The sequence below is a fragment of the Schistocerca serialis genome, chromosome 3 (assembly GCF_023864345.2).
Source record: "Schistocerca serialis cubense isolate TAMUIC-IGC-003099 chromosome 3, iqSchSeri2.2, whole genome shotgun sequence".
Classification (NCBI taxonomy): Eukaryota; Metazoa; Arthropoda; class Insecta; order Orthoptera; family Acrididae; genus Schistocerca; species Schistocerca serialis.
The window spans coordinates 1023015057-1023030301 of record NC_064640.1 but is presented as its reverse complement, the minus strand read 5'-3'; the positions used below and the strand labels follow the sequence as shown (position 1 = coordinate 1023030301).

At 41.0% G+C, this 15245-nt stretch overlaps 1 protein-coding gene across 1 annotated transcript in view; it reads left to right on the top strand.

Annotated features, from left to right (window-relative positions):
• Positions 1 to 15024, top strand: part of LOC126469639 (diuretic hormone class 2) — a 121008-nt gene extending 105984 nt beyond the window's left edge. Inside the window, exons 3-4 of the mRNA XM_050096766.1 lie at positions 2424 to 2531; positions 14755 to 15024. Of these exons, the coding sequence (XP_049952723.1) occupies positions 2424 to 2531; positions 14755 to 14920 (274 nt within the window). The 3' untranslated portion in view covers positions 14921 to 15024. The remainder of the gene's footprint in view (positions 1 to 2423; positions 2532 to 14754) is intronic.
• The last annotated feature ends 221 nt before the right edge of the window (positions 15025 to 15245 follow it).

Sequence of the window (15245 nt, the reverse complement as noted above, 5' to 3'; positions counted from 1 at the left end):
TCTAGGCGACTGATGACCTCAGAAGTTAAGTCGCATAGTGCTCAGAGCCATTTGAGCCATTTTTTTTCTGTTTCCCGCGTCACCGGAATTTTAGCCGGAACGCAAATATGTTCTGAATATTCTTGACACTGTCTCTCTAATTTAAAAAGCAAGTAATTTTCGCAATTTCTTGCAGTGAGCTCTGCTGGATCGACTCTTATCCCACTTTTTCTTATAACATTTTAGCGGTTTCTGTGTGCAGAGTGGACAGACTACAAAGTTTAAGTAGTCTTGTTGGCAGTTGGTGTGGTGTGTTGTTTGTGTGAGCACTTCTGTTATGTCTAAATGCAAATGCACCTCTTATTCCAACATAAAATAAAAATAGCGTTTCCTCGAAGAAAAAAAAGCTTAGCTCAGAAGTTTAATAAAAAATTTGCAATGCCACGTACCATTCGATTGCACAGAGTGGGAACTTTGATATCGTGCAGGCTGCAGCACAATAAATGAGACAAACGAAAGTTGGTTTCTTCTTCTTTTTTCGCCAAAGAAAGTAACAAAGTAAATAAATAAAGAAAATTTTTAAACTGTTGTGAAGTGTATTTCACACATTATTAGATATTTTGCTTATGTTCTTTTCGTATACACATGTGTTTAAAAATGTAAAACATTCCCAGCATCAACATGTTTTGTTAAACGGGTGTCATTAAATCAAAGCACAGATACTGAAGACCACAGAGCTTTCACATTAATTACAGAAATGGAGGGTTGACTTGATACTTCCCCGTAATTTCTACAAGAAATTTAAGTAGAGTCGGGTTTTACATACTGAGGCCCACACATGTTACAGTATTTAAGAAACTGCTGATTAGTTTATCACAGCTTTTCAGGGGTCCCGGTATTTTCACGGGGAAGATATGGTAGGGTTAAGTAGGAGCCGACAACATTCTCGGAATAATAACGTTTCAGATATTGTATTGTAGATTGCCGTCCTGACAGCTTACTTCAAAATATTTTGAACAATCATGAAGATGATACCAGACAGAGACCCAATGTTAAATTTCCATTTAGTCACTAAGTAAACTATATATATTTCCAAGCTTGTATTGTTGAATTTCGTTCTTAAGGCTTATTTAAACTAGCAAGTTGTCTAACAATATTAAAAAAATTTTTCGTTTGTAAGCGCAGTTATTTTAAAACGTCAAAGGTTAAAATGAGTACAGAGCAAACAATGCTGCCCCCCTTAAGGTGCCGCTCCTAGGCCCGTGCCTAGTGAGCCTGTATGTAAATCCGCCACTGTCAAGACGCCATTTTGAAACTGTCCTGCAGCTACGCTATCTGTCGGAAGTGACGGAAACTTGGCGCACTCACAAGTAACGTTCCGAAATCGTATAATTGCTTTCGGTTGAGAAAAAAAAATGCGGTGCATTACTTTCTTCGTAATTCTCTCGGAATGATAGTGCTCACTATTACTACGTTTTACACGTTTTCTTCGATACTCACACTTCTATGTTTCACATGCACATATTACGTAAATGGTAGTCTGCAGGTCAGTTACTTGAAGTAAATGATTAGAAGCCAATTTTATCTCTGCTCATAATGGAAAGCATGCAGTCGGAGGAAACAACTTCGGATGAAATTTATTCCAGTTTATTTTGGCGTGGTAGTACAACAACCTTCTGTTGTGATTTATGGTAAAAGGTTGCAGAAAGCTCTTTATTGGTTCAAAAACGACGCTTCTTAAGAGGGTAGGGCATCATCAGGTTATTTCGTGAATTGTGGTCAGTCAGTTATGTCAGCGCAGTGTAGGGGCATGCTAAAAAGCGGTAAGCATGGCCCCATAGGTAACTGCTGGTGGCCAATCCGCACTCACGCATTGTATACACTGTTAAGAGTTTGTGAGTGTGGCTTACTCGGTGCTGCTATGACCGACGACCCACACTGCACGTGATAACATCATGATGCTCTACCTGCGTGAAACGTGTCATTTTTGAGCCAATAAAAAGCTTTATGCAATCTAGGACAGTCTTTCAGTATGAAAATTCAGATGAAACTGCCTCGATTAAAATGTAATCCAATGGCCTCATGTACAATAAACGACCTAAATTACAGCAAAATCCTACTATCTTATGCTGCTGTTAATTGTACATTTTTCTACAGTTGAAAACGTCGCTAAATGAAATAAAATTATAATACGCGTTCACCGTCATAATAGAAATTGTCAATGGTACGTTTTCGTACATAGCAATCCGGCAAGATGCTGTCTATCGCTGCACTTTTAAAAGCGATTCTTACGATTGGTTAAACCGAAACGCTTTAATTTGTGTGGTCTATGAAAATAAAAAGCGATCAATAAAGAAGAATATATTAATTATTATAATTAAAAACAATCATGTGGCGCAAGAGATAGTAAGATATTGCGTACAGTTGCCTTTTCTGTTTTCCAGAAACAACTACGTCTCAGACTACGAGATGGAGCAAACAGCGCCCCTTCTTAGCATCCTGGAGCTGATTTCCAAGCTGCGACAGACAAGCAGCATCGCTGAAGACCCAGCGTAAGTCAATGAGCCAAACCACCTGTTTAACTTACCCTAGGACGAAAATCAGATAAATACTTCTAAGTCAATGACTGACCATAAACTATCTTAGCTGGAATAAGTGTTCTGCTTGTATGAAGTGTTTTTACGAAACGTTAGAAAATTCATTGGCTCAGATCTATTTCTTATCATGAAATACTTGTGTAAGAATCTCTGACAACTGTACATTGCTTGAAGCATGGTATCGAAACTGAACACTATTTGTTTCGAAAAAATATTTCGATTTTACAACACTGCTCTGCGTTATGTGTTGAGTACAGCAATCTGCACTCGGTTACGTGTCTCACTCGTGTGGTCTTGCTAATCCTCTCGTTGCTTATGTATACAAAACTTTCACTATACGTGATGAACAGAAACCAGACTCAAATTACCTTCCTATAACTGAAAAATTTTCGAGGACTAAGGTCATATATAGTAGTAGAAATCAGCATAAAGGCATGAACATTTGTAGGAAAATAAACAATGTCGGTTGCAATAGTTCTGCACAGTGTATATACAAGAGTATGAGATTCAGTACACTGATTATAGCATTTGATGTCAGTATTACAGTATATAACAAGACATCAATTCAGATGGTAGAGGGTGGAACTCGGTATAATGGAAGTCGGCTCTCTGCGGTGTTAGTGTGTGCGTACTACCTTTCCTGCACATGGGAAATAGACACCATTAGTGACAATGTGTATCGCGTACATAAACCATGATTGTGACAGTGTCACGCGGAAGACAGTTATCATGTGATGAAAAAGCAAAAATCGTGCGTAGAACGAAATGGAAGTCTCTAATCGTCAAATCGTCAAAAAGATTAACCGTTCAAGTACACTGATAAAATTTCATTAGATTATGCGCACGATATTGACACACGGAAAATATGGGCAACGTAGAAAGTTATCTGAGGTATCGAAACGGTTACATTGCGTAAAGCAAGAGCCACAAATCGTTATTCTTCTCGACTTGTTGATGATTTGCAGTTACCAGTAATTGCCAGACGTGTACGAGAAATATTGTCAAACGAAAACATCTTGCTTTCAAGAAAAGACTGCAGAAATCTGCTCTAACACCAAAATATAAACAGGCTAGACTGGATATTTCTGCAAAACAAGTCATGGACTTGAGAATAGGATAAAGTCATCTTCAGAGATGAAAAGAAGTTTAATTTAGATTGTCTGGATGGATTTCAGTATGCAGAAATTTTGGTGGTGGTATAATTATGATTTGTCTGGTCTTCTGCACTAAAGGTAAATAACTAATTGCTTGGGTGGACGCTATAATGAACTCTAATATGTACACTGAGATACTAGAGACAGGATGGATTAGAATGTATAAGACCTAGGGAACGAAAGTCTAATGTTTCCAGAAGATAATGCATCTATGCATGTTTCTGTTCAACAAAAAAGTGGTTTGAAGTATATCGATGTCTTGCCCAGGTCTGTACGTAGCCTAGACCTGAATCTCGTGAAAATCTTTGGGGAATACTTGCAATTGGTGTTTGTCGAAATAGAAGTCAATTTGAGGCCGCAAGTGAGCTGAAAAGAGCGATACGAGAAGAGTGGGAGACAATTTCATTGCAAGATCGACAAACCCTAACAAATTCAATGCCGAAGAGAATCTTTGAGGTAATTAACAAGAACGGTGTTAGCCTAAGTACTAACCATGCAATACCACAACAGGACAGTGAGTGCCTTTATACCAATTTCCATCCAGGAAATGCAAACGCCTTATTTTTGTTACTCGTGTTATGAAAGAAACTATGTAATTTCGTTATGATCGTTTATGTTAGATATGTATGGAGTACCTTCATAATAAATTCGATACATATATGCTGGATACTTGACTTTCTTAAGAACCTTTCTTTGTACTGATTTTCACTACTGTAACGACTCCTACAAAACGTACAATATTTCATTTAACCGACACTTCACATCAACCCCGAACATATACAAGCAGCTTCAGTCTTTGTTTCACAAAGTTATGATAATTTAAGTGATATATAAACAAGAAATATGCGCCCATTACGTAATTTATTTGTAGATTTTTGCTTACACCTTATCCGCAGTGCTAGAGAGTGTTCTCAGCGATTTGGAAAATATTGCTTCTGCAGCACAACACCATTAAATTTTCGCAGTTTACTTCAAGTGACAATAGTCTTGGTAACACTCTAAAGGCTTTACGGTTTGTAATAATTTCCCCGAGGATTCTCTCTCTGAAAATAATTACTCTTCTGCAGGTTAGATTCGCGTGTATCCTTTTCTTATGATACCACTATTTTCCCGTTAATGAAATTCCTAAGTAGTTGAGATTTCTTTGTGATTGTTTTTAAACTTTCCGACGCGATTTATTGCCCTCGTTAGTAGTGCGTTATGAATACGGCGGCGCGTCTGAAAGAACTCTGCTCGTAAAAAGTCTTTTAGGAAGCGGGGAGCTGTGGCACGTCCGCTACAGTCTCTGGCCACCTCCGGCATGAATGTGGCTAAAGTAAATTCTAAACTCAAACATCGCTATCTCGCAAGGCATGCAGATTAGTGCGAGGTCTACGTATCGAGGGCAAATATCGTTGGGAGATTGTCTCCGCTCAGTTAAGCTGGCTGCTGTTCCGAACGGCAAAGAGCAATACAAACTACCCACGAGCAGTATTCTACTGTACACAGCAACAGACACTAACAGTTAGAATGTCTGTTCCCGTCGCTTTCGTTGTCACAAGAGGAGCAGAAACACGACTAGAATCCTAATGGTGGAAACCGAATCCACAACAGAAGCTACCAACGTCTACAAATAACGATTGTTCGTAAACGCCGAATTCGCTCCGCTGACGTGCATCTTGGAGATATTAAGGCAGACTTATTCTGTTTCGAAATTACATACTATGCTTAACGTATCAGTTTGGAACAGATAGACCAATTACTTCAACACAGACAGTCTCTACAATGTTCAAGTAGCCTATTCCCGAAATGTAACTACCGAGATTTTTATGGCTGGCTCTGAGCACTATGGGACTTAACATCTGAGGTCATCAGTCTCCTAGAACTTAGCACTACTTAAACCTAACTAACGTAAGGACATCACACACGTCCATGCCCTAGGCAGGATTCGAACCTGCGACCGTAGCGGTCGCGCGGTTCCAGACTGAAGCGCCTAGAGCCGCTCGGCCACAACGGCCGGCCCGAGATTTTTACATTTGCAGTTTTGTGCTTAATATATTCTTTCAAAAGAAAACAGTCAGAGTATTGCCTCGATAAGGAACAAATTTAACAGAAAAGAGGCTGACTTTATTTCATGAAATTACAAATACATTGATGAGAATGTGGTGTTCCTAAACCATCTTCAAAATTAAAGTGATTATAGTCTCGGAGAATGTAGTGTAACAAAGAGATATAAACCTAAAAAGAAACAGACTTATTAGGAAGACGACTAGAGATACAGATTGGAGAATTTATTTAAGAATGTGTGTACCAGATTAAATTAAGCATCTTAGAGTATTAAGAGCATATATGACTTACAAATGGCTCTAAGCACTATGGGACTTTCACATCTGAGGTCATCAGTCCCGTAGACTTAGAACTACTTAAACCCAACGAACCTAAGGACATCACACATATCCATGCCCGAGGCAGGATTCGAACCTGCGACCGTAGTAGCGGCGCGGTTCCGGAGTGAAGTGCCAAGAACCGCTCGGACACAGCGGGCGGCATACATGACTTGCAGATGCAGAATATGTTGCAGGAATAAAAAAGACAAAAAAAAAATATCATGAGCTGATTGATGTTCTCACGTAGCTGTGTCAGTCAGTAGCTATGCTGGTGAATTTCATAAAACGTGGAGGTTTTGAGGGTTCCTGTACGCCTGCTTAAGCCTGATCTGAAGAGCAGCAAACTGCACAACTTGAATGCGCTGTAAATAGCATGAGACTCTATACTGACTTACTGAAGGCATCATGTCTGTCACATGTTCTGATACGACTGCTCGTAATCTCTGATGAGATCCTTTTCATCCCTGTCTTTCCAAAGGTGACTGATGCAATAAAGGACTTTAATGTTTCGTGTAATACGTCAACGGAAGAGTAACATGTACTGATCTTTAGGTTATTCAGTGCCTCTTCAAGTAGTTAACTTTTTATTTTATATTGGGTTCAATACATCTATGAGACAACAAAATAACAGCGATGTTTACTTGTTGTACATAGCAGCATGAAGACATGTATCACGCCTAAATAAAGCTCCAGTATTATATTTATACAGACAAGTAAACAGATTCACGTTATAGATCCGTGAGAATGGAAAAACCTATTGATCAGCTAGCTATTGTTAAAGGGAGGATTTCATGTAGGCTTGCCGTGCCGGGCAGCCGTACGGTATTAGGTGTCTTGTCACGGTTCGCGCGGCTCCCCCACCCCCCTCCCCCTCCCCATCGGAGGTTTGAGTCCTCCCTCGGGGATTGGTGTGTGTGTTGTCCTTAGCGTTAGTTTAAGTTAGATTAAGTAGTGCGTAAGCCCAGGGACCGATGACCTCAGCAGATTGGTCCCATAGTCCTTATCACAAATTTCCAAATTTACCGTGTAGACTTCGCCACTGGTATTTCCGTCGTCTACAGGTTGTTCCCTTTCCGTAAAAAGTCTTAAGAGTCCTAGTTGCCTGATAGGTGCGGAGAGTGTTTAGGCAAATGACGTCTGAGATCAATATCGTAACCCGGACTCTGTGGAAGAATTTCTTTTCCAGATAGAGACGTCGGAGGTTTTGCAGCAATCTCTCCGACGAATATCTACAGGATACTGAATTATCAGACGAGAAAGAACAATTAGTACGTGGAGATCAGCGGAAATGTGATAAGAATGTAATTACTGATTTCAGAGCCGGATTTAATTGCTATGTAAGACACAAGCCTCTTTTAGCAATTAAGCGTTATCGTTTAGGATTTACGAAAGCAAGACAACGTTTCTTTCCGAAATTTCAGCTCCATTATTTTTACTACCAGTATTCTAGATACCTAGTGCGTGGATTTACGTTATTTTTCACATTCTACTAAACAAAGACAGTGAGAGAGCTTTCCATTTACGACTCGCAAAGTTAAATAACTATACGACGTTTTCATATTGGAAGAACATGTTTCAGTAAAAAGCAGGGTTCTCCTTTCTCTGATATATTAGATTTACCCGCAAGTTGTGTAGAAATGGCTATCTTGGCAGAAAGTTTCGGCTACAAGAATACTACAACGAAATCTTCCAACATTTTTCCAGTACAAGAGTATAACCTGTTTTTTGTTTTGCAGTCTGCAGACGATCTAGCGTGCCGTACTCAGCTTTTCCCAAGTCTGACCGAATCTCTTCTTCTTCCAAACGATATCATCGATGCTCTATGATATATACATCAATGTTCAAAGTAATTGCAGACTTGCAGTCAGTCGCAGTTTACTACGCTCTATAATGTTTTGAGTCGGCATCTGTCAGTCATCGTCAAGTGAACCACCGAAGACTGCCGAAACGTTTCCCCATGTAGTGAGTATTAGATGGGATACCGGGCAGGTCCCCAGCCGAAATATCGTGGAGTGGAGCAAACGACGACCGGCTGCAACCCAAAATTCCTTTGAACATTTAATTCGCGGGTAAAATTCAAGTGTAGTTCAATATTTATACGTGCTGCGGAAATACAGTTTGACCATAAATGTAGAGCAGAAAGACAACATCAAACAAAGGTCTTTGACCATAGGAACTAGGGGTCACAGTTCCACATATTCAGCGCTATAGGAACGTAATTGAAATCTGACATATGGCTGCCTTTACTCAAAATCAAATGTATCTCACAGAAAAGTATACGTAAACAAAATATGTGGACCAGCTAATCGTCACGATGAGAACACGAAAAACTTACAGCATCACTAACACGTGTATCGCACTTAGCTGACATACCTTACAGAACTTCTTTAGAAATCAGAATACTCACATGTCCATTTTCCATGTTTCATTATGTCCTAGAAAGGTCAAAGTAAATGTAAAATGAGTATGCCCTTCTTCACAGATTTGTTACCACTTAATTAACGTAAGTGCATCGTAGCAAATGTTCAAACTGATCACCGTTTTCAACCAGAAATAGCGCCGTAAGCAAAAACTGCGACCCCTAGTTACGGTAGTCAAATTTCTTCGTTTGGTCCTGACTCTCTGCTCCACACCTTCGGTCAAATTGTTATTTCGCACCCAGTGTATTCTTAGTTTGAGTACTAGGCGATGATCCCTTCACTTACACATTAAATAAACCTATATTTCTGGGACATGTCCCATCCCCAACTTCCTTCCTCTAGTAAGAATATTTCTCTGCCATATTTCCTTGCCTGTTCCACTTGAAAAGTGTTCTTCTCACATTTTGTATTTTCATTTTATTTTAACGCCCTGCTGTAGCGTCACTTATCAAATGCTACTAATGTTTAGTTCTGAAAATTTCTTGTTGCCTATTTTTCACATTTGTACTGTGAGGTGCTCTAGATAGGTAATGTTAGATAGTTCTTGCTTAATCCCGATCAATATTAGGCACCAGAGAATTTTGTTTTTCTGAGGAAAGGGTTCTTAGCCTGTACATCCCACGTTTTACAATCCTCTATCTTCATATAGACTCCATAATCTTGCTTCCTACAAGTAAAAACCGTTCAACAGCCCATATCGCATAAAATATTTTTTTATTTAAGACAACCGGTTTCGACAGACTATGATATCTTCAGGTCTTAAAACCTTTTCGTTGTAAAACTTGTTCATTTTACGCTGACATCACACACAAAATGTTAAGTGCATAAAAACGGTACATTATAAATGGTTTGTCATTGCTAAAATATTTAAAAAACGTAAAGCACCTTATGCAACAGCTATATATATGGCTCTGAGCACTATGCGACTTAACTTCTGAGGTCATCAGTCGCCTAGAACTTAGAACTAATTAAACCTAACTAACCTAAGGACATCACACACACCCATGCCCGAGGCAAGATTCGAACCTGCGACCGTAGCGGTCGCTCGGCTCCAGACTGCAGCGCCTAGAACCGCACGGCCACTCCGGCCGGCAGCTATATCCAAACGTGGTACACTAAAGCACAATTGTTTACATATGCTGGACATGTTCTAAACAGTGCGAATTCACTTGTTTGTGACGTCAGAGTAAAATGAACATGTTTTGCAACAAAAAGATTTTAAGACTTGATGATGACAGCATAGTCTCTTGGAAACCGATTATCTTAAATATAAAAAAATTATGCGGTCTTGGATGTTGAATGGTTTTTAACAAGTAAACAGATCGCCCTTTACCTCTCTAAATGAGAAAATTCAATCCTACTGCTAAATTGCTTCTCTTCTCTTACAACATGTTTTTACATATTTTTTTAATTTAGTTAGTCTAGAATCTAGAACACTTGGTTCAAGAATCATAAAAGAGGGTTGTATACCTGGAAGAATACTGGAGATACTAAAAGGTATCAGCTAGATGATATAATGGTAAGACAGAGATTTAGGAACCGGGTTTTAAATTGTAAGACATTTCCAGGGGCAGATGTGGATTCTGACCACAATCTATTGGTTATCAACTGCAGATTGAAACTGAAGAAACTGCAAAAAGGTGGGAATCTAAGGAGATGGGACCTGGATAAACTGAAAGAACCAGAGGTTGTAGAGAGTTTGAGGGAGAGCATAAGGGAACAATTGACAGGAATGGGGGAAAGAAATACAGTAGAAGAAGAATGGGTAGCTCTGAGAGATGAAGTAGTGAAGGCAGCAGACGATCAAGTAGGTAAAAAGGCGAGGGCTAATAGAAATCCTTGGGTAACAGAAGAAATATTGAATTTAATTGATGAAAGGAGAAAATATAAAAATGCAATAAATGAAGCAGGCAAAAAGGAATACAAACGTCTCAGAAATGAGATCGACAGGAAGTGCAAAATGGCTAAGCAGGGATGGCTAGAGGACAAATGTAAGGATGTAGAGGCTTGTCTCACTAGGAGTAAGATAGATATTGCCTACAGGAAAATTAAAGAGACCTTTGGAGAGAAGAGAACCACTTGTATGAATAACAAGAGATCAGATGGCAACCCAGTTCTAAGCAAAGAAGGGAAGGCAGAAAGGTGGAAGGAGTATATAGAGGGTTTATACAAGGGCGATGTACTTGAGGACAATATTATGGAAATGGAAGGGATGTAGATGAAGACGAAATGGGAGATAAGATACTGCGTGAAGAGTTTGACAGAGCACTGAAAGACTTGAGTCGAAACAAGGCCCCGGGAGTAGACAACATTCCATTAGAACTACTGATGGCCTTGGGAGAGCCAGTCATGACAAAACTCTACCATCTGGTGAGCAAGATGTATGAGACAGGCGAAATACCCTCAGACTTCAAGAAGAATATAATAATTCCAATCCCAAAGAAAGCAGGTGTTGACAGATGTGAAAATTACCGAACTATCAGTTTAATAAGTCACAGCTGCAAAATACTAACGCGAATTCTTTACAGACGAATGGAAAAACTGGTAGAAGCCAACCTCGGGGAAGATCAGTTTGGATTCCGTAGAAATGTCGGAACACGTGAGGCAATACTGACCTTACGACTTATCTTAGAAGAAAGATTAAGAAAAGGCAAACCTACGTTTCTAGCATTTGTAGACTTAGAGAAAGCTTTTGACAATGTTAACTGGAATACTCTCTTCCAAATTCTGAAGGTGGCAGGTATAAAATACAGGGAGCGAAAGGCTATTTACAATTTGTACAGCAATCAGATGGCAGTTATAAGAGTCGAGGGGCATGAAAGGGAAGCAGTGGTTGGGAAAGGAGTGAGACAGGGTCGTAGCCTCTCCCCGATGTTATTCAATCTGTATATTGAGCAAGCAGTAAAGGAAACAAAAGAAAAATTCGGAGTAGGTATTAAAATTCATGGAGAAGAAGTAAAAACTTTGAGGTTCGCCGATGACATTGTAATTCTGTCAGAGACAGCGAAGGACTTGGAAGAGCAGTTGAACGGAATGGACAGTGTCTTGAAAGGAGGATATAAGATGAACATCAACAAAAGCAAAACGAGGATAATGGAATGTAGTCAAATTAAGTCGGGTGATGCTGAGGGAATTAGATTAGGAAATGAGACACTTAAAGTAGTAAAGGAGTTTTGCTATTTAGGGAGTAAAATAACTGATGATGGTCGAAGTAGAGAGGATATAAAATGTAGACTGGCAGTGGCAAGGAAATCGTGAATGAAGAAGAGAAATTTGTTAACATCGAATATAGATTTAAGTGTCAGGAAGCTGTTTCTGAAAGTATTTGTATGGAGTGTAGCCATGTATGGAAGTGAAACATGGACGATAACTAGTTTGGACAAGAAGAGAATAGAAGCTTTCGAAATGTGGTGCTACAGAAGAATGCTGAAGATAAGGTGGGTAGATCACGTAACTAATGAGGAGGTATTGAATAGGATTGGGGAGAAGAGAAGTTTGTGGCACAACTTGACTAGAAGAAGGGATCGGTTGGTAGGACATGTTTTGAGGCATCAAGGGATCACAAATTTAGCATTGGAGGGCAGCATGGAGGGTAAAAATCGTAGAGGGAGACCAAGAGATGAATACACTAAGCAGGTACAGAAGAATGTAGGTTGCAGTAGGTACTGGGAGATGAAGAAGCTTGCACAGGATAGAGTAGCATGGAGAGCTGCATCAAACCAGTCTCAGGACTGAAGACCACAACAACAACAACAACAGTCTAGAATCCGGGACAGAGTATTCGGCAATTATTCCTTCATTTTTTACGTTGCAAGCAGTGTGAAGAATCTGTTTTCCATTCGAGAAAGACCGTAATACTTGCGTGTTGTTCGAATCTACCTGTAACAACTCTAGCAGCACGCCCCTGAATTTCTTCAGTGTCTTCCTTTAATCCGGCCTGGTGCGAATCCGAAACACTTGAGCAGTATTGAAGAATGGGTCGTATTAGTGTCCTATATGCGCTCTGCTTTACAGATGAACCACACTTTCCTAAAATTTTCCCTATAAATCAGAGTCGATCTTATGCCTTCCCTACTACAATCCTTACATGCTCTTTCGATTTTATATCGCTCTGCAACGTTACGCCTAGATAGTTAATCACTGTGACTCTGTAAAGCGGTACACTACTAATGTCTAATTCGAAAATTACGGGGTTTTTCTCCCACTAATCTGGAATAACTCACATTTTTATGCCATTCATCACACCAACTAAAAATTTGGCCTCGGTCATCTTCTACCCAACTACAGTCTCTCAACTGCGACACCTTCCGGTGCACCACAGCATCATCAGCAAACAGCTCTCAGATTGCTGCTCACCCTGTCTGCCATATCATTTATGTATATAGAAAATAACAGCGGTCCTGCGACACTTCCCTGGACACACCTGACGATACCCTTGTCTCTAATGAACACTCGCCGTCGAGGACAACAAACTGGGTTTTGTTACGTAAGAAGTCTCGCGGAACCTATTACGCATGATTGTGCCTTCGTTAACAGTCTGCAGTGGGACACGGTGTCAAATGCTTGTCGGAAACCTAAGAATATGGAATCGGCCTATTGCCGTTCTTTCGTAGTTCGCAGGACATCACATGAGAAAAGGGCGAGTTGAGTTTCGCATGAGCGGTGCTTCCTAAAATCGTGCTGATTCATGGACAGATGCTTTCCCGTCTCAAAGAAAGAAACTTATTGTATTCGAACTGAGAATGTGCTCAAAAATTCTTAAGCAAATCCGTGTTAATGATATTGGTATGTAATTTTGCGAATCCATTATTTTACCCTTCTTATACACAAGAGTCATCTGCACTTTTTTCCAGTCGCTTGGGACCTTGCGATGGGTGAGAGATTCGCAATAAACGCAATGCCGTAGAGTAAAATCGAATCGAGATCCATCTGGACGTGGTAACTTATTTGTTATCAACTCCTTCAGTTGTTTATCTACGCCAGGGATGCCTATTACTATGTCCTCCGTACGGGAGTCTGTGCTAATGTCAATCGACGGTATGTGTTGTGGTTGGCAGGAGGGCCAACACCGTGTTACTAGAGGAAGCCGAAAGGCACGCGTTTTAGCTCACGCAGGCTGACGTGGGGTCTGGAACAGGACAAGGAAATTAGAATTTAGAAAAACGGACGTAGCTGGTGGAATACTTAACTTTAATCCATTAATGATGAGCGTCGCTCTTGACTGTACATTATTCACAATATCAATAGTAACTGAACATGGCGCCTTGCTAGGTCGTAGCAAATGACGTAGCTGAAGGCTATGCTAACTATCGTCTCGGCAAATGAGAGCGTATTTTGTCAGTGAACCATCGCTAGCAAAGTCGGTTGTACAACTGGGGCGAGTGCTAGGAAGTCTCTCTAGACCTGCCGTGTGGCGGCGCTCGGTCTGCAATCACTGATAGTGGCGACACGCGGGTCCGACGTTTACTGACGGACCGCGGCCGATTTAAAGGCTACCACCTAGCACGTGTGGTGTCTGGCGGTGACACCACAGTATGTTTGTACGACTCTCCTGGGTGAACGATTTCTTAAACGCGAAATTTAAAACTTCGGCTTTTCTTTCTCTGTCTTCTATTGCCAACGAGTGACTGGAGAGAAGCCTTAGACTGGCTTAGCGATTTTACGTAGGACCGAAATTTTCTCGCATTCTCGGCGAGTTCTGTTTTGCAAAAGGTATAACGGTGGCAGCTGTATGTTTCGCGAATCGATCTTTTTACAAACGCACAGATCTTCACTATTTTTAGCCAGTCGTCATTTGCTCTTTCTCATTTGAACCGAGAGCACAACACGGTTTGCTTCCTCGGTGTTTTCCGAATTTTGTTGTTAAACCACATACAGATAGACTACACCTCACTGCAGTGACAGTTTGGAGAGTCTCGCCATTCCCAGCTATATAAAGTATCAGCTATTCTCCATGTCCAACTTGCACCAGGTGACACGAGGAAGATCGACGTTCGGGAGTTTGATAGCTCGGTTTTCGACTCGCAAAGAACCTTTCCGGGGTAAAGATGACTATTCCGATTTCCAGCCAGCCACAGCCGCATTGTAGGACCTGCCTGAAACGTTCTGCACGGGGAGAGACCGAATCTGCTCTAATCTTGCAGCGAGAGCTCGCTGGCTTCTTACGAGAGGTGGAGTGATACGTAACACCGAGTGCTGTTTTGTTGCAGGTCTGCATTTGTGACGGAACTTGTTGCAGGGCGAAGCGCGGCCTGGACCTGGGCATCAACCGCGGCTTCTCGGGCGCGCAGGCGGCTAAGCACCTGATGGGCCTGGCAGCAGCTCAGTACGCAGCAGGGCCCGGCCGCAGGCGCCGCGACACACACCAGCAGCCGCAGCAGCCCGCGGGCGCCCCCTCCGCGTAGGCCGCCCGCCGGACACCACTCGTAGCGCGACCGTAGCTCCTACCGTAGTACCGCACTCACCGTCTATTTACTGTTGAGTCATGTAATAAACCACTCTGTAGACAGCTGCCTGTGTCTTCATTTACTACCTCCCACTCACTATCACTGGAATGTCTACGGAGCGACCATAACATAATGCGCACGTCGTCAACACCGAGCGGTAAATGTTATGTGACTCTCAGTAATGACCCATTGTTTACATTTTCCGAACAAGTATGAAAATTTTAGTATTATGCATATATATAATGTTTTTATATGTTTATTTATTAGTAACAGTGACACAGAT